The 27,653-nt window shown below is 37.7% G+C and overlaps 1 protein-coding gene across 1 annotated transcript in view; it reads left to right on the forward strand.

Annotated features, from left to right (window-relative positions):
• Window positions 1–27,653, forward strand: part of adamts7 (a disintegrin-like and metallopeptidase (reprolysin type) with thrombospondin type 1 motif, 7) — a 133,505-nt gene that overhangs the window by 59,127 nt on the left and 46,725 nt on the right. Inside the window, exons 10-20 of the mRNA XM_079264624.1 lie at window positions 3,029–3,174; window positions 10,556–10,725; window positions 10,803–10,936; window positions 12,047–12,167; window positions 12,447–12,691; window positions 14,419–14,560; window positions 20,235–20,361; window positions 21,418–21,631; window positions 23,715–25,403; window positions 25,769–25,921; window positions 26,293–26,466. Of these exons, the coding sequence (XP_079120750.1) occupies window positions 3,029–3,174; window positions 10,556–10,725; window positions 10,803–10,936; window positions 12,047–12,167; window positions 12,447–12,691; window positions 14,419–14,560; window positions 20,235–20,361; window positions 21,418–21,631; window positions 23,715–25,403; window positions 25,769–25,921; window positions 26,293–26,466 (3,315 nt within the window). The remainder of the gene's footprint in view (window positions 1–3,028; window positions 3,175–10,555; window positions 10,726–10,802; window positions 10,937–12,046; window positions 12,168–12,446; window positions 12,692–14,418; window positions 14,561–20,234; window positions 20,362–21,417; window positions 21,632–23,714; window positions 25,404–25,768; window positions 25,922–26,292; window positions 26,467–27,653) is intronic.

The following is a 27,653-nucleotide window of genomic DNA, read 5'->3' on the forward strand; positions in this document are numbered from 1 at the left end:
AGAAGTGCAGGTTTTTTCTTTCTCAGTCTTAATCTGTTTTGTCATTACTGTCAGTCAGTCACTGTTAATTAACGCTTTCTGAAAGGTCAGTGATTGAAATGGTTTACAAAAAAAAGAGTAATAATCTCTATATGGTGATTTTAGACTAACTGCAAAATTTCCTCACATTCATCACAAATGTCAAGCAAAAGCAACAAGAAAGGGCTGAGACAGCTGCATAAATCAACAAGGAAACTCCTCGATAAAGAGTGTGTTTGACCTTTTGGTGTAATCAGTCATGGATTTTACCTCTGTATTAAATTAATATATATTTTACTGGACTTTTGAGACAGTTTTCGCAATCACAGGTCTACATTGTTTCTAGGAGTTTCTTCAACCTCAGTGTGTGAATCAAACTTTTATGCATGAGTAGAATTTTAGAAGATTCCTGCCAAAGGCCAAACAAACACGTTAGGGTAACTGGTGTGTCTAAATTGTGAGCTTGATCAGTTGAATGAATGAGTGAGTGGTAAAACAAAGCTTCCTGCTGCATTGCCTTATGCTCAAATACATACTAATAAAAGCCAAACTGATTTGATCCAATCCTTGTCCACAACTTAATTGTCATATAGTCTCAGTTATGAAGCTTGACTTAGTAAGTTATTAACTTAACATGACCTAAAGTTCTAAAGTAGAATCAAACATCTATCCACATTTTCTTAAATCATAAATAATTCTGTGTAAGCTCATTGACACTTTTATATTTTACAGCACTTTCTGAGCTGTGAGCTTTGTGAAGATAACATAAAACAGCTTATAGCTGTTCACAGACTCTCTTAGATGTGCTGCCTTAAATGGAGTCCCCAGGAATTTACCCTGCAACGAAATAATCTTCCCAAAATCCTTCTGCAAAATGTGATGTACATTTTTGCAAAGGTCAAACAAACATTATATAAGGGCTTAATTAGTCAGCTGCACGGTTTGTTTGTTTGTTTTTTTTTTCTTTTGGGCTGAGCCAGACTCTGCCAAGCTAATTGACTTACAGGCACATACATGCATTAAAGTACTGAGTGTCTTCTTATGTAAACCCCAGAACTTGTTTTCTGAAAGCTGACCCTTTGTAAATCTTGGCCATTTTTCTTTAAAGAACTGATTATGGAATATCTTAAAACACTAACTGATGCATTGGGAAGTTACTTTTTTGAGGACACTTTAATCTGTCATATCTTAAGACATTACATGTTCAATCACACAGAACAAAAGAACAAAGCAGTTTGTAAAATAGGTTATGCTTCACTCATCACTTTGATGGATTTGCATCAGCAGCACAGTCAGACCATAAATAAAGCAGATGTCTTTTATATATTTACAAAGCCTGTTTTGAAAGAGATAAACCATGAGATGAATAACAAAAAGATATAAACAGTATAAACACCAGTCACTCACATTTTTCTTCTTAATACAACATCTGTTCCTTATAGTTTATGCAACCTGCATGCATTTATCTAATATTTCTGTCAAATGCAATACTTATGTAAATGGGCATTCTCTATAGAATATTTCTGCCTGTGTAATTTAAGCATTTTTACGCGCCTCTTCGTATCCTCTAGTCTAGCTGTGGCACTGCGAGAGTCTGGGACTATTGTTGTGATTGACCTCTGTGAAGGCATCTGAGCCTTGCAGACAGCTAATCAGAGAGACGTGCAGTCCAGCAGAATGTTAGCAGAGCGTTTGTACCAGGAACAATGCTCCACGTCAAACAAGCACTGATTTGTTGATAATTAGCCTGAACTAGAAGGGGCAAACTACAGCTGATACCATAAGAGTGCACAAAGCGCCAAAACAGCGACATTGCGCCATTTTCATCGTTTATTAATACTAGCAGATGGTAACAAAAGCAGCCCAGAACTCAGAAATTTCTGATACTGCACCTCTAAACGTCCAATTTAAAAAAAACACCATCCATGATGATGATGTTCAGTGTTCATCTCCCCAACCATCATGCTGATTATTCTATTTTAGTTTTGCATTCTAATGCCTCTTTTTAATATTTAATTACAGTTTCATACATATAAAATCCAAATTTTTAAATGTTTCCACATGTATTTGCGTCCTCAAGCCATTTATAATAAAATGCTGTGAAGGTGATGAGGCAGCATGTTGTGGGAGTGAGCCATTAAACTCTCTGCTTTCCTAGAATGTATGCAGCACGCTGTGGTGCACTGTGGGAGCAACCTGTCACTCAAAGCTGGATGGAGCTGTGGATGGAACAAGTTGTGGTGAAGACAAGGTGAATATTTCATTCCATGACTCTGAAAGAAATCTCAACACTTTTGTTGTTGCAAACTGTCAATTGTTCATTTCTCCAGGGGAGGATTTTATCTCAGGGGACTCCTTGTTTTGTGTTGAAAGCTATGTTTAACAAGATAACAGAAAATAAGACTTGGAGAGTAATCATTTGAAACATTGGCAGAAAATTCATGTAAACTTTGTCTCTGTAAATGCTAGCTGGAAAATAGGTTCCTAAATATGTTAACAGGGGCTGCAGAGATATAAGTGACAGACTCTGCAGGCCAAAGCACCTTGAAGTGCACTTAACCAAACAAAAAACACAGCTATATAATTACTTTTTTTCCCCTACCAATTCATTAAAAGTCTCCACGGTTCTCACTAGAATTTTATTCTTGCAGAGTGTGTTCCTGATGTCCTGACCTGACACATGAAAATAAATAAATGAGTTGTGGCACCCCTGTCGTTCTCCAGGAGTTTAGTGATTTCTTTAATCTCCTGAGTAGCTTGTCTTTTTACTTTTTCATGATGTAAGAAGAGGTGAAATCCGCTCCGTTCAAGTGTTTTTGCTCCTGACTGCCTTTTCCGCACAGAGAAGAAATCCAACCTAGTTCAGAAACATGCAATGGATCCTAAGTGTTACATGCAAATCATCACAAAAGCATTTATTTCCCATAATGTGTGGGGGAAATTTTTTTTAAATGGTTTAGGATTATTATTTATTTGTTTAATGACATTAATATTGGTGTGTTTTTCTCAGTGGTGTATCAGTGGGGAGTGTGTAGCAGAAGGATTTCACCCCGTGAGCATACATGGTGGCTGGGCATCATGGAGCGAGTGGTCACCCTGTTCGCGAACATGTGGAGCTGGTGTCCAGGGTGCTGAAAGGGACTGTGATAACCCAGTGTAAGTTGGAACATTGTCATTAATTTAAAAGGAATAAGGTTAATAAAATGAGCACATATATTATCAACTGTGATTTTTTTTTTCCCCTTTTAGGTACATCTACAAAAGCAGTTATTATATTTTATCAGTGTGAATAGAAAACCTTTATCTCATTTGTAGAGTCAGGATGAATTGAAAACTGGTAATGTGCTCCATGTATCTAATTATTCTATCAGTCTGAAATGAAATATCTTTTTATAAGAGGAGAAATTAGGATAGAAATTAGAGTATCACCTAATTTAGTCATTTTTAATCTCCAGTTGAAGACTAGAAGTAGTCTTATTGAATGTCATCGACAAAGCTGAGCCAAGAAAAATTATTAAACTAACTGAATGTAATGAAATAGTTTTGCTTAATTAATCACCACTGTAAATATCAACCAATGTCTTTATACTTGTCATTTAGGTTCCTGGTTTAGGCAAAGTTGAATGAGAATATCCACAGATATGCCACTAAGAAATATTGTGTTTAAATACTTATAATCTTACCAGCCTTATTAAATGAAACCCTGGTTATTGCATCTTGTCCTCTATAATTGCCATCTAATACTGTACTAATCTAAAATGTTAAAGCTGCATTAAATATTTAGCCATTTTTAATGAAATACATGCAGTGCATTTTGAGTTGATAGCTTGAAGTGATGGCCTATTTTCAGCCAAATTAAATATTAATTGAGGATACAATTATAGTATTTGTTGGCTTACATTTGGTTTTGCATTTTCAGTATAAATTTAAAAAAAAAAAAAAAAAAGCCAAAAGAGAAGTCATACAGTTTTCACTGCTTTCCAAACAAGAACCAACGCAGGGTGTGAATGTGGGCGACGAAACAATCCTAAAGATTAAACCGACTAAAAGCTTACAGATGCTAATCCCAAAAAGAAAAGACTAAAACTAAATGCAAGAGCTGTATTTTTGTTTCCCACCCTGAGTATGTGAGTGTTTGGGTGGTCTTTATGTGTGAAATGTGCTTTAAAAAGGAGATAAATATGCCAGAGGTGATTTTCAGTCATGGATGCTGACATAACTGCCCTTAAACATCTCAAGTGATGCACACTTCATCAAGAAATCATGTCTGCAAATAGCCAACTTGTTGGTGTGTTTTAGGGGATATTCCCACCATGCAAGAATCGTATAAAGATAGTGGAGGCCATAAATTGCTTCCTACTCCACAGAGCCATAGGAATGCTGATTTACTGAGTCTGTAACTCATAAAAATGAACACTGACAGGAAGTTCAGTTGCTGCTGTCTGTTGCTGGTGAAACTTTACACTGCTCCTATTCATTCAAACCGAAAAATCGTAATAAAGTTTGAACACAATAAAACGAAGGCAAAGCAGCTGAGTTTTGAAGAATTTGTAAGAATCCTTTTGTGAACACGAAAGTTCATGGAAATTAACTTTAGTTGGAGTTCAAGATGTCCATTACAATATGGTTACCTTGAGCATATGATGAAAGATATTAATCCTTTTACTTTGCTTTTGGGTTGCATTGATCTAAAGCCATTGAATGACTTGCAGTATTAACAGTAATGATGGTTGAGGCTGAATCAGATTTTCTATTATAAAATTCAAACAAAAAAACAAACAACCCTTCTGACATCACCCCATAAATCCACACAGTTTTCTGTAACACTGTTAACGTTACAATTATATTTCACAAGGTTATAAGCATCAACATAATAATGTACAGGTCAACCTCTTTTCCTACTAGATGGTTTGTCTGAATCCTGCTTCTGCAGATTGAAAGTTTTGGTACTCTTTCATGTGTTCCCAGTTGATCTTTTTCATTCTCTTTAAGCTGTTAATGAATACCAACATTTACAAAGCATAACTATTCTTTATGTTATTAAATGTCAAAGGCCAAAATATTTCATTTAAATAGTTCCTCGGATGATTTGTTGTTAAACTTCCAACTGAGGCAAGGTGTATACCAGCAGTCTGCTTCACACAAGCAGAATGAAGTCATGCAGTGTGAAAGAAAATAGTGGGGCTTTGACAAGGCTTGTCTGAGCATCCTGGCTTGATAGGTGTTATGAATGCCAAGTCAGGCTGAGGGGGAGCAAATAGGTCAAGCTAAGGTGTAAGTAATCCTACTGAGTGCACATTAACAGCTCAGATGTCTTCAAAACATTACATGGTCCATCACAAATTCAAGTATACTAACATGAATAAGTCACTGCTCCTTATTTTCAAAGAAACCCTACTATAGTCATATAATTTCACCTCATGGATCATTAATCTATCATTTTACGTCACCTAATGTGAACAACTAGCAACAGAGGCTTATGAAGTATGCATTTATATGATTTGGTTGCATCCTGAGTGAATGCAACATGAAAATTCATGTTGTTGATAAAAACAGACCTTTGCAGTGTTGAATTATAACTTTTAAATCCAAAGGGTATCAGCTAAATTACAGCACTCACTGTCATGCTCTTGTGTTTTTAAATTCTGGTTTATAAAGGACAGTGAGTCTGGGGGGTCGTGTGGGGGATCAGATTTACTCCCTCTGGTACCCTTTAGGTAGCCCACTTTAACAATTACAGGTTGCCTCGTATTTTTTTTTTTTTTTTTTTTTTTTTTTTTTAATGTGTGTGTCAAAAAACGTCCTAGGTGTAAATAAAGTATTTGTTATTAATAATGTGTCATAAGTGCTTAAAAAGCAAAATAACAAATAAGAACTTAAAATATTATCAGATTTATCTTCATTACCAATTTAAAATGTAGAAGGACAAAACTTTGAATATAAGAATGAAACTAAACCTTTTTTATTCTTGTGATGCAGCTTTGTTTTATTTTATGTTTGTGTGTTTGTAATGAAGACTACTATATCTGCACATGTTTGGGCATTTTTTTCGCTGCAGTGTTACTCGTTGAAACAGTTCCTGTCCAGCTGAAGACTGAGCACAACTTTACCCTCCTTACACACAGAGTGTGTTTCTTTTACAGTGCACCTTTCTCCTTCCCGGGCTTGGCTTCTGTCTTTTGTCAGTCTCCTCTCCTTTGTTGGTGGGGACCCAAAGTGGTCTTTAGTGGAAGGCTGAGGTGGGCCGGTCACGCTATTATGCTCTACTATTAGTCACAGCGATGTCCAAAAAGGGCTGGAAAACTGTCACAGGACACCTTTTAGTTCTTCTGTGCAATTTTTCACCAGTTTGTTGTCAGAGCTTTCCACTCCCCCAAATGTCTCCAAAACAGGGAATAACAGGAATAAGTGGAATAATAAGTGGTGAAAGCACCCCAGTTTTTTTTTTGTTTGTTTTTTTTTTGTTATTATTTTAACATTGAAGACATTTTAAAGAAATTTAAATCTGAAGCCAAAGCTGTTTGTTTTTCTGAAATAAAGCCTGCTTCTCTTTCCAGACTAGGAGGAACCTCATTTCAGCCACTTTTTTTAAACTGCTGTATTATGATGATTTTTCTCTACTTCTATGTCCCAAAGTCCTGTCTACATACATGAGACACGCCGTGCCACGGAGCCCTGAGGTTCATTACTAACTCAAGATCCCTCACACACCATTGCACTCTGTACCAGTTAGTAGGCTGGACATTGCTCACAGCAAGGAGACTAATTCATTTTTTATATATTTCTGTATAAAGCAAAAGTCACTTCCATCTCACCACGGCACCTTATTAACCTCGAAGAATCAAAGCCACGGCAGCCTGCGATCACAAAGCTCCATTCTGTTTGATATTCCACACGTGAAGGCAGAATTTGGTAAAAGGGCTTTAAGTCGCGCTCCCTCTCTGCAAAAATATCTGAAGCTGACTCAGTTCATACCTGTCTGTCAGTGCCTTCAAAACCCAGATTTCAGAGCTGTTGTCATCTTCACGTACGTGTTTCTAGTTTCATTTTTCTGTCTTGTATGATGTTTGTGTTTTCTCTTTAATATCTGATATTTGTTGTATCCGTAAGAATTTGCTGCTTTTCTTGACCTCACTGGCAAAACAGATTCAAATCGCAGTCTGACTTTTCCCTGGTTAAAAACAGATCAATTAATAAATAAATATAAAAAAAAACATCAGCTACTTCCTTGAACTGCTAATCCAAGTAAACAATCCATAACTAATAAAATGAATTTTTTTAAAAAAGGGCAAAAAACAAGAAAAATATTGAATACAGCTTAAATATTCAGTTTATAAAGAAACCTTTTTATGTAACTTTTTTTTTTTTTTTTGTAAGTCTTTTTGTTTGTTTTGCTTAGGTTAAGAAATAAATCAAAATCAGTTTTGCCTCGATAGGAAAACAACCATTAAATGGTAACGCTGTTAATTAACTGCTTTGTTTGGTGAACATAAACAAATACAATGGATAACAGTTTCTCAATAACAGGAAAAAAGTAATCGAATCTGTCAATCATGACAAAAAACATGTGATAAAAGAAAGGAAAAATAAACAACTGCAAATTTACATACAGTTAAAAGTTAAGATAGCTTAATTAGACCTTAATGAGCTGCTGCATCTGGCTGATTGACAGGAAACATCTGCTCAACAAGCTGGCTGCTAATACAAAGCAAGCAACACAAAAGTTCTTTGTGAAGGTTTTTAAGTTCAGTGTGGTAAAAATGTTGGTTGTTCTCAATCAGCTGTGTGTGCATTTTTTAGATAAAATAGGAAAGATGAAAGGCGATAAAGAAGATGTCCAAACATCAGGACAGAAAATATACAATATATCTAGAAGATAAAGACGGACAAAAGGAAGAGAAATGCCAATCAATAGACAGATACAGGAGTGAGGCTGAAGGAAGTGAGATCCAGAAAAACCAAATATAAACAGTCAGTCGCACCTAAACTGGGAGAAATGAAACCACAGTGGAATAAAGGAAAGCAACAAAGGTCCACAGATGAGTGGATAGAACTGGTATTTTATGATAAATGCGATATCTGCGTTGAATAAGGTGGGTATGCAGGAACTTTTGTATAACTCAAGTCTGACAAAGTCATTGTTGATGCAGATGCATGTGAACTATGCATCTGGAGCCATGAGCAGGGTCTGCTTTGGGCCACCGTTCAAGTTTACAAGAGTCAAGTAATTTAACCTGTTCATGTTCTGATTTTGTTTTAATCTCCACACGAAGGACTGTGTACCATCAGAATTGCATTAGATGTGACGGTGGCTGCTAGCCCAAGCAGTTCCCCTTTCCCAGGCTATCAGAAACCCACTGGGGCTTTAACAGCATTCATGCAGTAAATAATGATGTTTTAGAAAGAAGAAAGATGAAGTTGGAAAGATCTAGATGAGGAAGAAATAGGACCGATTTAAAAAGAACAAAAGGTATCAGAGCATGGGAACAGCTCCATTTGTAAAACTAATAAAATGATGCTGATGAATCTGGTAATTACTATGGAAAGTAATGTTTGCAAGAAAAACGTGTTGCGAAGAAAAATTAAGCGATAACCTGTGTGGTATTACAAATGTCATTTTCAGAAGAAAGTACTGAACAAAATTTTAACTATGTGCTGAGTGCTGAGTAGTATAATCTCTTTAATAAATGCACCTGTATCTTCAAGCAGCAAATGTCTCCATCGCTGCTGAAACAGCGATGTCATTTTAAATGTACTTATATAAACTGATTAACCCGAAATTAGTCATGAGCAGTCTGCAGAGTGGACAGGAGAGCTATGAGATGGCAGTCTGGTAGAAAAACAAGAGTGGAAATGTTTAAAAAAAAAAAAAAAAAGGTGTGTCATGTACAATCAGTCAAAAAGTCTAGACACACTTTTCCATTGGATTTACTTGAAAAAGTGTGTCTAGACTTTTGGCTGGTAGTGTAGGTAGAATAAAATATAGTCTGGCCCATTTAGTTTTTTTATATTTCATCTTTGCATCTGCAAGAAATATTCTAAAAAGTAAATAAAAGTAGTAAACACGCACCGTTTAGGCTGCAACAAAACAACAGAGCTCTGAACTCATGAATCCATTCAAGGATGAAGAAAACTTAATTGTTGTATTTTTCTGTTTGACGAAAGGTTTGAAAATCAGTCCCATTCTGGCTGTGTCTCCTTTCAGAAAGATGATGTATCTCACCAGCGAACAAAAAGCAAGGAAAGACATTTGAGCTCGCTGACATGCGGCCAAACAGCCAAATTACAAAATCTGTGGTGATAATTGGAAAAAAAATGGTTTATGAATAGACTTCACCCTGCTATCAATGGCTGTGTGAGAAAGCTGGGGTCTGATTGATGAAAAATATAGCTGTGTTTTGTTTTGTTGTTTCACATTAGTGTAATTCATCGCTTGAAGCATTTAAGCTGTCATAAAAGAAAAAATAAACAGGAGTTGAAATAAAGTGCTAATAGTGATTTGGCCATTTTTTCCATGGATCCAATCATTTTCCCTTCACTTTATCTGAAAAAATGCAATAATCCCAACAATTTGTCAGATTTCTTTCATCATTTTCTTAAAGAAACAAAACAGATTGGGGGCTGCACAGTGGCCTCACAGCAAGACGGTTGCTGGTTTGATCTGTGGCTGGGAGAGTGTTACTGTGTTCTGTGTGGAAAGCCACTGTTTATGCGTGGGTTCTCTCCACGTACTCCGGCTTCCTCCCATCGTCGAAAGACATGCATGTTAGGTTAATTGGTTCCTCTAAATTGCCTCTAGGAGTAAGTGTGAGTGGTTGTCTTTGTGTTGGCCCAGCTGGCGAGCTGTCCAGGGTGTACCCTGCCTTTTGCCCAAAAATCTGCTGGGATAGGCTCCAGCTTCCCCGCGACCCTTCGTCAGACTAAGCAGTTATGATAATGAATGAATAATTGAATGAAAACAGACTGAAGTTTGAGTTGTTTTGTTATTTCTGTTGAGTGTTTTTTTCTTTTTTAATTTCTAAGGAATATTGCTTTCCGTTTTCTGTCCTGATGAAATTACCTGCACAAACCTGCCTTTTCATTTGCACTTGCTACAAACTTTAAGCCTTTCCTAATCCTTTCCATGGTTTCAAACGGGAGCTTTCTTATTGAGGCCATGTTTTCTGCCAATCATCTAAACACAGCTTGTTGAGGTCTGCACACACTGTCTTTGAACTGCAAACTTATTTGCATAGTTATTCTTGTGTAGGTTTTTTTTTTAGATGCTAACTGCAGGGTGTTTCAATATTTTCGTCCCCTGCCTCAAGTGAATAGATTTTGAATGAATTAGAAGTTTTATTTAAATATTTTGAAGTGAATTTGACTAAGTAAGGATGTGTTATGTCACTGTATTAAATTTCTTATATTTTCAACTGTTTTAATACTTGTGTGTAATTGCTGAGATGTAAATTTACCCTCAGCTTTTTTTAGATGTAAATTCTTATTATCCTTGAATGTTAACATGATAATTACAATAAAACGTTTTACAATCCGACAGTCCGAAGCACAGGGGGAAGTATTGTATCGGAGAGCGACGGCGGTACAGGATCTGCAACACCGCTCCATGTCCTCACGAACTTCCCACCTTCAGAGACATCCAGTGCAGTCACTTCAACACCCTGCCTTACAAGGGCAAGTTCTATAAATGGGACCCAGTGATTAGCAGAGGTGAGCTTCCTTTCAGTCTCTTTTTCATCTGATTTTTGCATAATTTTAATCAATAAGCTATCTTTTTTTCCTGTCAGTCAACCCCTGTGAACTCCACTGTCGTCCCCTGAACGAGCATTTCTCTGAAAAGATGCGAGACGCCGTCACTGATGGAACACCGTGTTATGAAGGCAACAAAGGCAAAGATATGTGCATTAGTGGCGTCTGTCAGGTATCAATAAACAGGCTACACCATATTATGTTTTTTGTCTTATTCCATTTACGCCTTCCTGTTCCATTTCATTGCATGGATTGCTTTGTTAGGTTTGCAGTCCTTGAAGTTAACCCTCAACTTGTTTTCTTTGCAGGAAAGCGCTGAACGTTTGACATTCTGTGTGATAATGAACATATTGATGGAAAAATGAGGCAGCTGTTATCTTTCCAGATAGGCGGGAGCTATCACCCCGGGTTAAAATGCCACTCGCTGATACAGACCCTGTTTGTATACTGAGTGGACAACAGTCACAGACTGCGGACTCTGATTTTATGACATTTTATGACATTTTTGTCAGTCACCCACATGCTCTTTGTCTTACCTGCCCAAACGTGGGTACTGAGAAGTTATCAGTACCCCACTCCCTTTTTCTCATTCAGAAAGACACATGAATGTAACCATCATCACTGCTGGATATTTTCACCTTTTATCTTTATGTACTGTTTTCAGATTTCTAACACTTTCCACATTAACTCTGCTTCTTTTCTGAAAAATGATTTTATCCATTGCATTTTCTTATTAGATTAATTTAATTCTTTGCTAATCTAAAATAACAATGTGAAGGACACTTAACAAAATATTTAATATTGTGCTTGCAGATATTAAATAATATTTACCTGATCAGCTGAGAAAATCAACAAACCACCGAGCAGTACACTTATTCCACATGAATAGTTAAATATATTTAATTCAGTTACATTGCATTCTTAATGTTTTGCCATGCTAAGGAGTTTTTGCTTTTTCCTAAGGTGAGATTTTGTATAATACATTTAATTCAGTAATATATGTTTCACCTCCTTTGCTGTTTTTGTACATCTGCTTGTATATCCTGCCTTTATCCGCCTCATGTGAGAGCAGCAGCACAGACAGAAAGTAAGACTAAGCGTTTAGATCAATGCCTCTAAATGAGCCAGACTGTTTTGTTAGTTTTAGAAACTCATGTAAATTGATCACTCTTTTTTGTTTTTTACCGCTCAAGAGGGAAACAAGAAGGGCTTCAGGCCATAAATGTCAGCATGAAATCTGTTGTGTTGACGAGTTCCTACATTTTCGTGGCATGTGTTGCAGAAAATAGGCTGTGATTATGTGATTGACTCCGTGGCAGTCGAGGATCGCTGCGGTGTCTGTAACGGTAACGGCTCCACATGTACAACTGTGAGGAGAACATTTGAGGAGAGTGAGGGGCTCGGTATGTCTGGGTTGTTTTGTTTTTTTAACCATAGGACTTTTTACAAATTGTATTTGGATGTGTTGCCATGGGAACAGATTCACTTTTAATCAAATTAATGATGGAAATTCTGTTTCCAGCTTATATTATTTCATGATTAAGATTCTGTTGTGCAATAATGTGAAAGTGTTCCCATAATTAGCATAATTTCATATAGCTGCTTTGCTCCACTGACTGTTGGTTGCACATCAGGAGACATGTAGTTTCTGTTTAATTCGCTTGATGTGTGACATCCTTCAGGTTATGTGGACATTGGACTGATCCCAGAGGGAGCCTGGGACATCCTGATAGAGGAGGTGGCAGAAGCTGGGAATTTCTTGGCTCTGCGAAGCGACAACCCCAGCAAGTATTTTCTGAATGGAGGCTGGACGATCCAGTGGAATGGCGAGTACAAAGCAGCTGGAACAGTTTTCACCTATGAGCGAACGGGTCACCTGGAAAACCTGACGTCTCCTGGGCCCACAAAGGAACCAATCTGGATTCAGGTATAATGTTTGGGGGACGTTTCATCTCTTTGTGATGTTGAAACTTCATGTTTATACCCAGAGATTTAACAGTGAATTTCTGTTGATCAACAGACAAGTGGGGAAGTGGTCTAGAATAGAAAAAGCAAATTAAGCAAAAAATATGCAAATCTCAAAGGTTGATACAGCTTCACATGGAAAAGAAAAAGCTAACAATGGTGATATTTTCCATATATAGGTTCGATATAAAGTGCAAAGTTCTGGGTCAGAACTTGTCTGAGAGCAACAGGCATAAAAAGTTAACTTATTTCTTAAAGACATTAAGATGTAATATGATAAGATTTGGAGAACCTTCAACCTCTCTGTATGAAGACGAAAGATAATCTATATTTGCTGAATTGTAAGACTTAAAATGCTACAAATGACTGCAAAGTAGCTAGAATCTGAAAGCAGATAAGAATGAGACAACACTCTGCTCCCAAAGCTTCAGCAACTGGTTTCTTCACTTTCCACATGTTTACAGGCTGCTGTCAACAGAGGGAATGATGCACGGTGGTAAACATGACTGTCCCAAATGTTATCAGATCTGTTGCTGCTGTCTCAGTCAGCTGATACCTCTCATCAAACAGTGAAATGGCTCAGTCGTTTATTACGTCACATAGTAAATAACATATCGATTCATGGAATTTGTAAATCATTTTATTCTGTTTATATTTTATACAACATTCCAATTTTGAGGCTAATAAGGCTGTAGAAGTCCTTCATCCTCAGCTTTGGATGTCTACAAGTTGTTTATTTCACCGGTCATGTTATATACTACTGGCTGCAACACAAGGCCAAAGTATGATTAATTTACTCCTAAATTTGACAGTTAGAGATGACTTTTTTTTATTAAATTCTTCTCCCATTCTCTCAAATAGCCTTTCCTTCTCTGTGTTTCAGAAATTTATTTGAACTTTGTCACTTTCTAAGAAGTATCAGGATTTTTTACTGTTTTGTTTTTCCAAATTTTTTAAACAGGATTACATGAAATGTTTTTTTCTGATATAAGTTTTCTGAAGGTTTGCATGAAGGTTACAATTGTGCAGTAGAACAATGTAGAGCCGCCTCAGATTCTGCGAAATCCCACCAAAGCTCTGCAGTCAAGCAAAAGTTTTAATTAGCCTTCCTGGCAGTCCTGCCATACCAGCAGTTTACTCCAAAGTTTTATGGTGTCTAATGCCTCAAGTTGAGCTTCTGTTCTTCTTAGCTGCCATTCCATAATTACATTACAAGCTGAATAAATGTCCACTAGAAGGGCTTTGCTGTCAGCTTCTTTTCAGGGGGGCTGCAGATTATATAGTCTGAGAGGTGTTGACGAATGAAAATGTGCCTCATTCACAACGTATCTTAAAACTACAGAAAAAACCACCTGCTTTCAGATTTCTTCTGCAATTTTCAAAACACATTTTAATGTAAGTTTTTTGCAAAGCCAACATGTCTTGTTTGCCGTGGTTTTGTGTAAAATCAAACAGATTCTGTGAGAACAAGAAGTCACTATGATCAGCTATCACTGAAATGAGAGCTAAGAAGGCAAGAGAAAAAATAAATCTCCCCGCAGGTGGAGGATGCCTGATCAGTATCATCCTCCAGCGACATAACTGTGTTACTGTGTCCCCCCCCCCTTTTTTTTTTTTTAAATCTGGTCCTCGTGGCTCTTTTGTGGAAAAACAAGCACCAAATATGAAAAAATGCCTTTTTTGTCACAGCTTCTCTTTCAGGAGACCAATCCTGGGGTGCGTTATGAATACACTGTCAGTCAAAATGTTCCAGAGGACGACAATATGCAGGGGTCGGTTTTTGTCTGGAAATATGGCTCATGGACTGAGTGCAGTGTTACATGTGGAGCAGGTAAGAAAAGTAACTTTAACTCTCAGAAGCAGAGTGAAATAGACCCAGTGTGTATTCATAACATGTCCGGAGTTTATGCTTTCATTTTCAACCTTTTCGGAGGCATACAGTGACCTGCTTTTTATGGTAGCTGAAATGAAAACCCGGTATGATGTTGCAGCACTGTAGGAAGAAGGAGATGAACAACAGCATGCAGGTTTAATGAAAGTGAGACCAGGACTGTTTCGTTGTGTGAAAGCAAGAGAACCGATGGGGAGCAAATAGCAACGTGTCACATCAAGGACATCAAATGTGCAGAATCAACAGCAATGTCTACCCCCTCTATAGATGCCTAAAAACATCTAAATTAATTGTTTCTCAAGTCTCAAACTTTTTTTTTCAGCATTTCTTCCTTTACCTCCTATCTAATGTCATATCCTTTAATATCATTATGTAAATCTTTCCAATAATTCTTTACAGATGACAGTAAAAGTATGCTGGAAAGGATGTTGCAGTTGCTAGAGAGAGAGTTTTACATGCTGGAGCACAAAACTGATTAAAATAAGGAATAAAAGTGAAGAAAGAAAAAAAATGTTTCCTCCCATGTAGATATTAGTTAAATAACTGGTATAATGAATTGATCTAAATGCATCTTCAACAGCAATAACTTGAAATAATATTTTTCTGCATGACACCAGTTTCTCCCATCATAACGGAGGAATTTTGGACCCTTAATATTCAGTTCAATGAGATTTGTGGACATTTGTACACAACAGCCTTCAGTCAGGGTGAGCTCAGGGTTTTGAGCTCACCCTGCAGCACCTCGATCCTTTTCTCGATTTTGCTTTTATAAATGAGCATTTTTTGGATTTCAAATAATTTTTTATTTCATAAATGAGTTCCAGCTAAGCTTTCGCTGTCAGACACTTGGCTTCACAATGAATGTTTTGGCATTGAGGAGTGTTTGATCAATTCAAAGCATGAAAGGTTTGTGCTGATTTGCATTTTACACAGAAAAAAACTGTACAATTTAAAGCTAAGCCAACATGTATTTAATGGCTGGTAAAAAATAAATATACAGTGATGAAAAATGAAATGCAGCGTGTGGTAATGGTATTACCATTTTGGAAAATCCACAGGTGCTTACAAGATAAATGGGCTGGAAGAATTACTTTTCAACATCACTGGTTCTCTTTGCTTTTGACTTAACACAAACCTGAACGCTTCAAAGCCGCGAACAGCCAAAACGTCTGCTTTTTAAAGAGTTGCTCATTTTTATGATGATTAAACAAGCAATCAACTCTATCTGATTGGCAGAACCTGAACTTGCTTCCATTCCAGCTTTATTGCGGTGAATTTTGTGGTTTTTCATGTCCTGCTTCTGCATTTTGTCTTAGCTTTTTAAAAGAAAAATGACATGGTGAATTATGGTGTCACATATTTTCACTTTTCCGCCTTTGCTCTTTCTTTTTATCATGCACCAATATATGAAACCTTGAAATTGAGAAGTGTGCTTTCGTCTTTACGCAACAACAACCTTTTGTGTTGTATTTAAAATATTTTTAAAAATTGTCAAAAAGAGAGTGAGCACATCTGAGGATGATGGGAGCTATTTTATTACTTTAACCTCTGCAGAAGGAAAAGACAAAGAACTTTTTATGCAGTTTTTAAACTTAAGTTGAATGAAGGCAAAAGAGCTGATTCTTCTACCTGCTCATTCATTCCCACTTTATAGGCACTCAAACTCTTTTTGCACTTATAGTAAATGTTTCAAAGCTCCTCACTGCACTCAAACCATTTATTTAGTTTACAATGATCTTGTTTCGACTTGACTCGGAGGAGCTTTTTTGCGGAGGAGTAAATTACAGTTTGTGAATCTCCAGTTGAGTCCATTGATTGTCCAGTGCTTTGGGGTTCGAGGATTTGTGCTGAAGTAGTTTAAGTCTTGTTTAGGTTCAGTTTTTCATTTTCGTCTACGCTTATCTTCGGTGTTGGTTCTTCTTTTTTTTTCTGTGTACGTGTTTTATTTCTGCGCAAATATATACTGCCAGAACACAAGTTCACCTGCCTCTGAGGCTAAGAGTGATTCTCCATGCTTCCCACTTCTCTGATTTTTTAAATTAAATAAAAGACACTGAAATTTTAGGACCAATAGCTTCTGATAATGCTTATAAAACTTATAATGCTTATGAAATATGATGGTGCTCTTTAACCCTTTAAAGTCTGACCTTTGAAAAAATGATAAGAAAAGTCCAATTTTTGAATATGAGGTCTTTACTTGGCTTTTTAACCAAACATAATAAAAAAAAAAAAAAAAACATAACCATTTTTGGGGAAGATATCTACCATTTATTTATATGCGATATATAAAAAAAAAAAAAAAAAAAAATTATTCTGTAATCTTTTGCTTCCTGATATCTATTAGAGGGCAGAAGACAAGTATCAGATTGTGTTCAACAGGACTTTTACCATAAAGTGATGCAAAACTTCTCAGAAACTTCATGTATTTCATATATGTTTGGCTTTATAGTGTTAAATTTGATTTATATAAATTCAGCTCCTCATCCCACTTCACTGCTTTGAAGGTGGTCACTGAAAGCACACAGATTTTCAGCCTATCAGCTATCCTCCTCTGAAGCAAGGTTTTGACATTTGCAAGGAAAAACAAAACAGACCCTGTCAGGCATGAAAGCCACAAATGCAGCAGACACATGTGGGTCAGTGACTCGATTTAGCTGCGGTGTAATCCTGCCAGCAGCTAGCAGCACATACCTGTCACACAGCATGGCTACATTATTAATTATGCATAAGTGTCAGTGTACATATAAGTTAATTGGCTGACTTGTAAAAGAGTTCATCCCCTGAGTTGTTGTTATGAAGATGAAAAATTAGCTGTATGGACTGAAAGCACCACATGCTTTAAACACACTTTTTTTTTTTTCTGTGACATTCATGTCTAACAGGGACTGAACACCGTTTGGACCCGCGAGCGGTTATTCGACATGGGTTAGTGGCATTTATCTCGAAAAGCATTTTTACCAATTCAACCCTCTTGGGCAGTCAAGTCTTCTTATCTTACCCTTGCTTTTGGCTATTTTGGGGAGGGGTGGGGTTTTGTAGATTGAAGCTCATAGGGGAGTTGTGTCTTTTTATTACAAACTAAACATCTTTGGGGCAATTTACCCTCCATGAGTGTAGATATTCTCCCTCCGTTGCTTTAAACATACCTGAGAGTTTGTCCTTTCTTCTGCTGCCTCTGTTATTTAAATATCCATGAAGTTTTTTTCCATGTTTTATTCATTTATTTAAATGTGTATATAAACACACTGACTTGGACTGGCCTTCATTTTGAGTCAGAAGATTCTGGACACGTATGAGACCATGATATAATATGCACTTTGTGGATTACGTACCATATCTTTTTCACAGTGAAATGGTAATTATTGCACATTTAATTTTATGCAGGCATATTTATTTATTTAACTGTAAAAAGAAGACAGAGCCTAAACATTTCATATTCCATGTCTGTCTTTTAGATAAGTCTGTAAAAACCATTAACTAGTTTGGTTCTCTCTTTATGTGGGTTTTGGTCGTCTGATCTATGAAGAGTTGGTGTATTAAACTCACCTGCTGAACCATATAGTTCAGTTAGGCCTTTAGAGAGAGAATGAAAGGAAATCAATGAAATGTTTTGTTCTCATTGACAAATTTAAGACTTAAAAGCATGTCCAGTGAATAAATGGCAAACTTGTTTAGAAAGCGGTGGTTGGTTTCAATAAAAGTTTATTTTTAGATGGTGTTTTCAAGGACAACAACAAAGCTTTCATCAATTCTGATCATGCCAGATCTAATAAAGGCAACAAGCTGCATGATCCGTACAGAAGGCTTTGATTTTGACTTTGTTGATCCAGTCGCCTCTCTGGCACATAATACAATACAGCATTCATTTAATCCAGTATTTTCACCACATCCCCCTCACCACCTCAGGAAAAAGTCCCACAGCACAGACACAGATGTACATAAAAGTCTCAGAAACAACATCCCAATTATCATGTCACATGTCCATTGTGTTAATTCATAGGAATAAATGCCAAGTGTTTTTTTTCTCTGTAAGGTGACACAGTGGTTTGGGGCTACTTTTTTAAAAATTATTTTATTGAACCATAATGGGGATAATTGCAAATACATGTAATTATTTCATCAGCCTCCAACATAATGCGGCTTTACATAATATTTCACATTCACAGTGTTCTCTTACAGTTTCCATCTCTGGGCAGGATTATCGTAAGCCTGTGTCATGCCATAGTTTACATCATAGCTCATGTACAATTAAGTCAAATCGTTTGTGGTAAATAATGTGCAAAGACTGTTATCACGTGTAAAACTGAATGTCTGTTGTGTGCATATTATTCTAATGAATAATTCTGGATTCAAGAGTTCATTATAAAGTTAATCTCACAAACAGGCTCATTTGGAAAAATTTGCAATCAATTTTCCAGTCGAAGAATTTTTTTTTTTGTGCCTTTCCTTTCTGTGTAAATCATAAGAGCATGATTTTGATCTGTATCTACTTATCTGCTTCCTGATGAACATTTGATGGTGGAAACATTTTTTATGTGTCGCCTGCAGCTTGAGTGGCTCAGAAGTATTTGGAGGTTTATCACAGCATGTGTCATAATGGAGACAGATGTGTTTTACAGGAGTGCTGCACAGTTGTTTGTGATAAGGGAGGATTGCAGGCGTAGTGCTGACGGAGTAAGAATTACCCGCAGAAATGGAGCAGCTTTTCAAACAACATTGCTGCAAGTTCAATAAGTTGCACGTCTATGCAAGTTCAAACAAGCAGAGTATGTATTTTTTAACCTCATTTGTGATCCTGGCTTTGGTAGCAATTTTTAGTATAACTGTAGAGAAAATAGCTTCTCCTTACATCAGAGGGTTTCTCTCTCTCTCTCTCTCTCTCTCTCTCTCTCTCTCTCTCTCTCTCTCTCTCTCTCTCTCGCTCTCTTCTGGGAAATATCAGTGTCCCTGTTTCACCCACATTCAGAATGCATCAGACCAAAATGTCTGCCACAGGGCAAGATCACAGAACATAATCTGTTTTATTGCCAAAAACAACACCTGGGGTGTATTTCCTCACCCCTTCTCTTCCTTAGCATTTAAGTATCAAGTCTCTGTCTGCTTTCCAATCAAGGCTGCTGTCTTGACCTTCAAAAGTAGTCTGTGAAGGCATAAATTAGCTATCAGATGTGCTTTGTGGCCCAGAGAAGGATCTGAGCAGGAGTTTGGGAGTTGTTTCCTGCTTCGACAGACTGATAGACCCCTCAGGAAGGTGAGAGGAATGAAAGTGTGGCGGAAGGATGAGATAAACCTGTGACAGCCGGAGGAGGCAAGTCCTTAGATGTGCTGCTGTGGGTAATGCTGTTTCAAACCTTGATGCATAATTGTTCACTGTGGTGGTTACTGAAATATATTTGTAGTTACCATAAGATGAGGTTTTATTTTTTTATTTGCTTACAAAGCTATGTGATTGATGCTGGTAATCAAAATCTTATTAAAAAAAAAATTTTAATTTTTAAAAAAAACCGTGTTGGATTCTTCCTGCTGCGCTGGCAAAGGAAAAGAAATAGGAAAAATTTGTTCAAGCACTTCAGTAAAAAGCTTTTTTTTTGTTTTTACTCTATTTGTTTTGGAGGTGTTCAGAGGCAGGTTGTTCACTGTGTGGAAAAGACAACTGGAATAGTCGAGGAGCATTTCTGTGACCCCATCACCCGACCTGACGACAACCAAACCAGCTGCAACAAGGATCCATGTCCAGCCGCGTGAGTTCACCATTCAGAAATTATTTGCGAAATGACTCGAGTAGTGTTGACAGATACAAGATACCTGTTTATGACCCTCTCCAGAGACCAGTACTGTGATACTGTAGCTAATTCACAGTTTTAGTGTGATTTTTAGTGTGAATGGAAGCTGCATAACTGATTCTTTTGTGTTATAACATTGCTAATGTTGTGGCAATTTTAAGAATAAGAGTTGCATACTGTGTTTTTTCTTTTGACTTTTTTCACCCTTGAAGACAGATTATTGTTACTTTTTCCTTTTTCAATCAAAGAAAAGGACACAGCTGCCGGGTAACTTGAGATCAAAAACACCTTTCTTGACAGATATTTTTACCTCCACCCAAGCGTGGCTCTGAAACTTGTAGTAAATTCTGCAGAAAAGATCAATTTTCTCCTGGAAGTGGACTTTTCAACACAGGAACCAGCCCAACTTCAAATCCTCATGGTGTGAGAGCTGAAGTGGTGCTGAAACAGTTGTTCCTTTTTCTGTGGATTTTATTCCAAATGTTGAAAATCTGTTGGTTCTCTACAAGATGTATCATCAACAATGATTTGACATACCTTTTTTTAATGTGCACAACTACTGACTGAAGCAAAAAGGCCAAACTAGTTTCATCAAAGGATAATAATGTGACTGTTAATAAAATATTGATGTTGACGTGATCTGTAGAAGTTTAAGGTTGTACATCTCTGCAGTTTCAGGAACTCACTCGTCTTCTTTGTAATTGTCTTCACACACAACGTCTGTGTGACTTCTGTTTCCTCACTGTATGGACACTTCCACAATCAGAAATGAACAACTCCAGCTAAAATGTGTTGTGTGTTATTCAGCGGATTTGAAGTCATCCTGTTGGAACCTGAAAAACACAATAAGAGCATTTCATGCTGGAAAGGATCAAGTCATACTGAACAAAGCTCTGTAACACAGCCACATTTGCAAGTCATAACCATTCGCACAGTGGTAATGTGAAGTAGTTTTTCATCTCAAATGCACAACGCAATTGGAAATCTTTGCGTCTTTTGTGTTTCTGTATGCAGATGGTGGGTCGGAGATTGGCAGAAATGCTCTGCAAGCTGTGGCAGCTTAGGTCTGGCGAAAAGGACGGTCCTCTGCATCCAGGCAGTGAGCGCCGAGGAACAAAAAGCTCTGGAGCCCAGTGATTGTGAGCACATGCCCAAACCTGACTCCATATCCTCCTGCAACACACACATCCGCTGTCCAGCTGACTGGACCACTGGCAGCTGGTCAAAAGTGAGTCTACCCAGTCCACAACCGTGTGTTTCAAAAGGAAATGAATTAAAAGTGAACTGCAAAGACACAGAAATATCCCTGACTTACATTTCAACAGTTTGTAAAAGAAATTCCTCCTACTCTTTTTTTCTGTTCATTGCATTTAATAATTTTTGGAGCAGATGGAATTTTTTCACACCACATGCAAAATAGTCCCCAAACCCAGATGTGATCTCACAACATGTTCATTTTTATATGTACAACCTATTTCTGCACCCAGAGGGAATATCTGATATGATCTGCACATTCACTCATATCTGTGATCCAGTTTATTCACCAAAGTGCCCGTTTGAACAAGTACGATAATGTTTACATATTGTCCTGTGATACAATGTGCAACAGCTGCATCGTTCCAAATGGATATGCATATTCATCCCAAGTATATTTTTACAGGATCAAAACATCTCCCAGTTGTGCTGTGAATCCTCTTCCTTTATTCTTCATCAGTAAAACACATATTGATATTTACACATCTTGACAAATATCACAAGAATTCCATTAACTCTGTCTCCAGATTTTGTTTTCGCAGCGGTATACTCATTTCATACTCACTTGGCTCTGCAATTTTTGAAGAGAAGCCCAAAAAATTAGGCGCCAGGTTCCAAGGGTGACACATTTAGTTTGGGATCACAACCTTTAGATTTTTTTTTTTTTTTTTTTTTTTTTCGTGTGGGTTGATTGTGTAAGTCAGTGGTCTTGGAGAAGAATATGTAACTGGTACTACATGTATTAGTTGACCCTTATTCCCTTTCTGAGGACATAAGGTCAAACAGGGAACTAGCAGGGTAGAAAAAGTTTGTGAAAATGGTTTTAGCAGAGGTTTTAGCAGAGGGTTTGCGATGTCCTGGAGAGAAAGAACACAGAAGCTGGAGATTGTCTGTGCTGTGCTGATGATACTTAATGGGCTGTCTCAAGGTTTTTGTTGGTTTTTTTTTTGGTTTTTTTTACTTACAGTATGTCTTTTAAGCTGGTATGAAAGCACCTTTTTGTGTATTAGTGTCTTGTGTAAAAGTGCAGAGGCAGAATGGGAAGGGGATTGAAGTTGATCCACCGCTAATGCATCTCTCAGCCACAGAGCTGGGTAGTAACAGAGTCCCAATGTTTCCATCTCAGTATGTGTTCATACACATCAAGTTAGCATTGCAGAGCTTGTCACTGTACCAAATGGTAACGTTGACACTTAGATGAATAGGAAATGCTGGCTTCATGTGTACAAGCACACACTAAGCTGCCTCTGTTTGGCAAGTGTGAATTAGTAAAGAGAAACTATGGAATTGAGGGGGGGGGGGGGTTGTTTTGCTATGAATGTGCAACTAAGATGTGAAAAGACCTTTATGCCGCTGCATGAGGAGTTTTGCATGGCTTTCAATCTCAGTGAGGCTTCCTTTCTTTATTTGATCTTATTTGTGTCGATTGGTCTTATTGTATCAGGGTTTTCTTGCCCTTATGTCATGTTTGTACACGTCTGATGTTTTATCGTATGGTCTTGTAGTTTGTTCATTTTCAGTTATTTGCTGGATTTCATTTGTGGTGATTTTACTATTATACTGTACAATACAGTATGTTATTGTTTGGTATGGTACTGTGCGGTGAGGTATGGTACTATAAGGTATAGTGTGGTGAGGTACAGTACGGTGCAATACCATACGGTATGGTATGGTACGGTGTAATACGGTGTGTACGGTACGGTATGGTATGATATGGTGTGGTACGGTATGGTGCGGTAAGGTGCTATATGGTATGGTATGGTACAGTATGGTATGGTGCAATACGGTATGGTTTGGTAAAGTGTGATACGGTATGGTATGATATGGTTTGGGGAGACTATATTTTATGTTGGCTATAATTGGTTATTTTAAAGTTAAATAACTGCATTTAACTGATATTTTCCCACATTTTCTTCACTTATTTTAAATCACATATTGATATGACATTTTTTTATATTTCGATATGTGTTTCACAGTGTTTCTTTTTGTCTTTTCTGTCAAGTGATATGATGTAAACATACCATTTATCACAGTGGTTCTTTCATCTTTCCATGCAGTGTTCCCTGACTTGTGGCAGTGGAGTCCGTCACCGTAATGTAACCTGCTCTAGAAACACCGGTGTTGACTGTGACCCTCAAAAGAAACCTCCAACTATCACACCCTGCCATATTCAAGACTGCCTGCAGGTTGTGGATAATTTTGGAGGAATTGAATGGTCTGGGAGTGGCTGGTCCAGCAAAAATGTCCTCAATGAAATCGACCCAGTTCCTGAAGTAAAAACTCCGTCCAAATACAGCACAACCAGAGCCCAGCCAAAGCATGACATTGTGGATGGAGATTTCCACTACCACAACAACATTGAAAATATTCAACACCCTCAAGAAAACCACGTTCAAGTTGATGATTTCTACTATGACTATAACTTTATTAACTTTCATGAGGATTTATTTGATGACTTTGAGGGCAATGAAGAAGACTCAGAGGGTAGCCACAGATTCAGTTCTCCACAGGGGTCCGAGCCAACTCACAGTGTGAAGGACAATCATCGCATGGAAACTGCAAGTGCTCCGACAGCTACTTCTTCTACTCCTAGCGTTTCAAAGGTGAATACTGAAGAGTCGCATCGTACAAACGCAAACAATTTACAGGCCAGTTCTGTGCAATTGGATTCTGACAATCTATCTGACTTCTTGTATGATGATTATCTCCTGCCTGTTTCAACCACTCGACCACCACTGTCATCATCAACCCAACATTCACAAACAGTGGAAGAGAGCAAAAGTCAGCAGGGGCCTGAAAATATTAGCACAGTGCCAAGTCTGCTTTTCACCACAAACCAGCCTGCACATGAGGAAAAATGGAGGCAATCTGAAGAGAAAGCTAATTATTTCAGTAAAGAGGAAAAGCCTTCTGAGGGTTTCACTGTGACACCACTACATACTGCCCCCACTCCCACATATCAAACAATTGTCACAGCAAGTGCTCAGGACGATTACATCTCTGCAGAGCAAGACAATACAGAAAGCTTAGAACTTTTGGGGAGTCCCACACCAGAAGTTCAGACTGACGTTTATCTTGACGAATATGCTTCAGAAATACCTCAGATTATTATTCAGTCCACAAATTTTCCTGGAGTTTTCACAATGAACGATCTGGACTATTTTGATACAGTATATAAAACTACTGAGAGCAACTTGTGGGACAGCAGTCATGACCTCAGTACAACTTCACCTCCTTCCTCTGAGAAACCCGTTCCCATTCCATCCTTACTTACCTCAGGTAACCAAGAGGCCTCATACGATCCCACATCCTTAACTGGAACAGATATTATACCTCCTACAAAACCTAAGGGAGCCACTCTGTCTCCTCCAGCTGATTTCCTGACAGTTTCTATTGAACAGATGCCTACAAGCCCGGTCTATGCTCAAACAACTGGAACAGACACCACATCCCAGCCTTCATTGTTTGATTTAACTGATTTTGACTACAATGAAATAATCATTACCCCAATGACGGGGAGCAGCATTAACAGTCACACTGGCTCTTCACAGCAGTCTCCAGCAAGCACACACAACACTCCTCAGCTGCACACTATTCCAGCACAGCATGCAGGATCACCAACACCTGCTGTTGTCCTGACTCATCCACTCAGTCAGCGGCCATCTACTGTCCCAACATCCGTCCAAACTTCAGCGCCCACTCACGTTGGCGGAGCAGCCTACTGGATTACTGGTAACTGGAGTTCTGTAAGTATTGCACATTATTCGCAGTAGGTTTTATTGTCCACAGCAACATTTTTATCCAGAACGCATGTTTGGAAACATGATTTAGTCTAGAGGTAACCAAAAACAAGATTAAAGGATATCTATTTGTATATGTTGCATGAATAAACCTACACCAAAATATCCACAAAAACATTAGCATTTGTCATGATGCACATCCTTGTTGAGGTGTCACGTGCACACCAGAGCTGCATGTTCATCTGATACTTTTCTGCAAAGTGTAAATAACCAGGCGGGTGTATCTGACAGTTTGTGGATCTGTCACTTACACTCTTTTGCTTTTCAGCTTTCGAGATGCTATTCTCACCTATTATTATGTTTGTGGGCAGTGCTCCACCAGCTGTGGTCTGGGTGCTGTCTGGAGGACTTTAACTTGCAGTACTGGGTCAGAGTCAGACTGTCATCCAGCTAAGAGGCCTGCACCAGCTCGACAGTGTTACCTGCGCCCTTGTTCCACGTGGAAGGCCGGAGAATGGAGTAAGGTGAGACTTGTTATGTTATAAAATGAAAATTAGTTTGACAAGTATTGCCCTTTTGTTGTTTTCACTAATCTTTTAATCATTATTGCCTCAGTGTTGATTATTTATTTCTTAAACATTTTTTTAAATTGCTCTTCATAAATGTATTTTTCAGTTTTAACTGGTTTTGAAAGCAGCTGCAAACTATCATTTGTCCTGAACGGATGTTTCTAGATTTTCTTGTTGTGAATTATTGGAATTCATGCCTGGATCTGCAAATGACTCACATCTTGTGAAAACTTACCAGCAGCTTTAGTTGGATCAGACTTGCAGAAACCTGCAGGCTGCTGTAAGACTAACAGTGTCCATACAGATCATATATCCTCTGTTTCCAGTGCTCCAAAAATTGTGAAGGTGGCATTAAGTTACGAGAGGTCAAATGTTTTGACCTCAGGAATCAGCGACCTCTCCGACCTTTCCACTGCCGAGCCGTGTCCCCCAGGCCCCAAACTCAAATGCCCTGCAACCTGCAGCAGTGTCTCCATTGGTACACCTCCTCATGGGGTCAGGTGAGCAAAATAAAACAAACTCTAACATTTGTGAAAATGTGCCACTGTGTATTCTCTTATTTCTGACCTGGAGAGAATGAAAAAACAATGAAACATTAAAATATGATGCAGCAACTTGGATATGAAATTGTTTTAAAATGAATTTTATGTGTCTTATTATTATTTTTCATGCAGCAATATCATAATTGTAGACAGTGGAATTACAACTAGAACGTCTCATGTTTTCAAATGAAATTGCATCTGGGCTGAAAGCATTTTCAAAAGTGTATTTGTTACTGGTTTCAAAGTTTTGACACATTAACCACTGAATTTTATTATATTTGACTTTGGTTTTTTTTTTGTTTTTTTTTTTATATATCCTCAAATTAAAGCCAAGGCCTGCGTCTGTACCAAGTCTTTATTTCCATTCCGAAATAATATGAGAATAATCTTGACAATATCGTATCATCATACCAAATCATCAATCGCATCTGGTTTAGTGAACCCAGTTACCTGTAGTTTTCACATAGCCTGCTGCTGTACCTTTGGTTTTGTATGTTAGTCATGTTTACCTGGATATTCATCCTTCCGATCCTAATAATCTCTGAAAAATGTTCAAAATTGCACCTTAATTTTTGTCTTCTGGAATTTCTCGAAAGAAAGTGAAAGATTTTTAACATTGGTGTCATGTAGCTCAAATTGACTGAGACAGTTCCCCATGTACAGCGACTGTAGCTCAACGCAGCTGGCCCACATATGCAGTTCCTGGCCTGAGACATTTAGCTGCATGTCATCATCCTCTCTTACAGACTTTTTTCCTGTCAAGGAAAATAATAAAGATCACATGTATCTGGAAACCACCCTGAAAGAAAAAAGCAACTATAAAAGGCAACATTACTTTGTGGAACTGATAAAGTAATCATAGATGCATGATGGAAAGTTGTATGAAATACAAATTATATACTTACGAAGTGTTTTGTACATATTTCAATAACACCTGACCAACTTGTTTTTTCTTTTGTATTACTAGTTTCAATTCCGTGTCACACATTCTGTTCAACTTTATAGAAAAACTGTTGCAATTAAGCACTTGTAGCTTCACAGAAATATTGTCATCATTCGCACTTAGTTTTTTGGGATGATACACAAAGCTAGGATGTATCCTGAGACTGGGTGCTTAAGGTTCTCACAAACATCAGTTCCAGCAG

This window comes from Telmatherina bonti, assembly GCF_933228915.1.
Source record: "Telmatherina bonti genome assembly, chromosome: 1".
Taxonomy (NCBI): Eukaryota; Metazoa; Chordata; class Actinopteri; order Atheriniformes; family Telmatherinidae; genus Telmatherina; species Telmatherina bonti.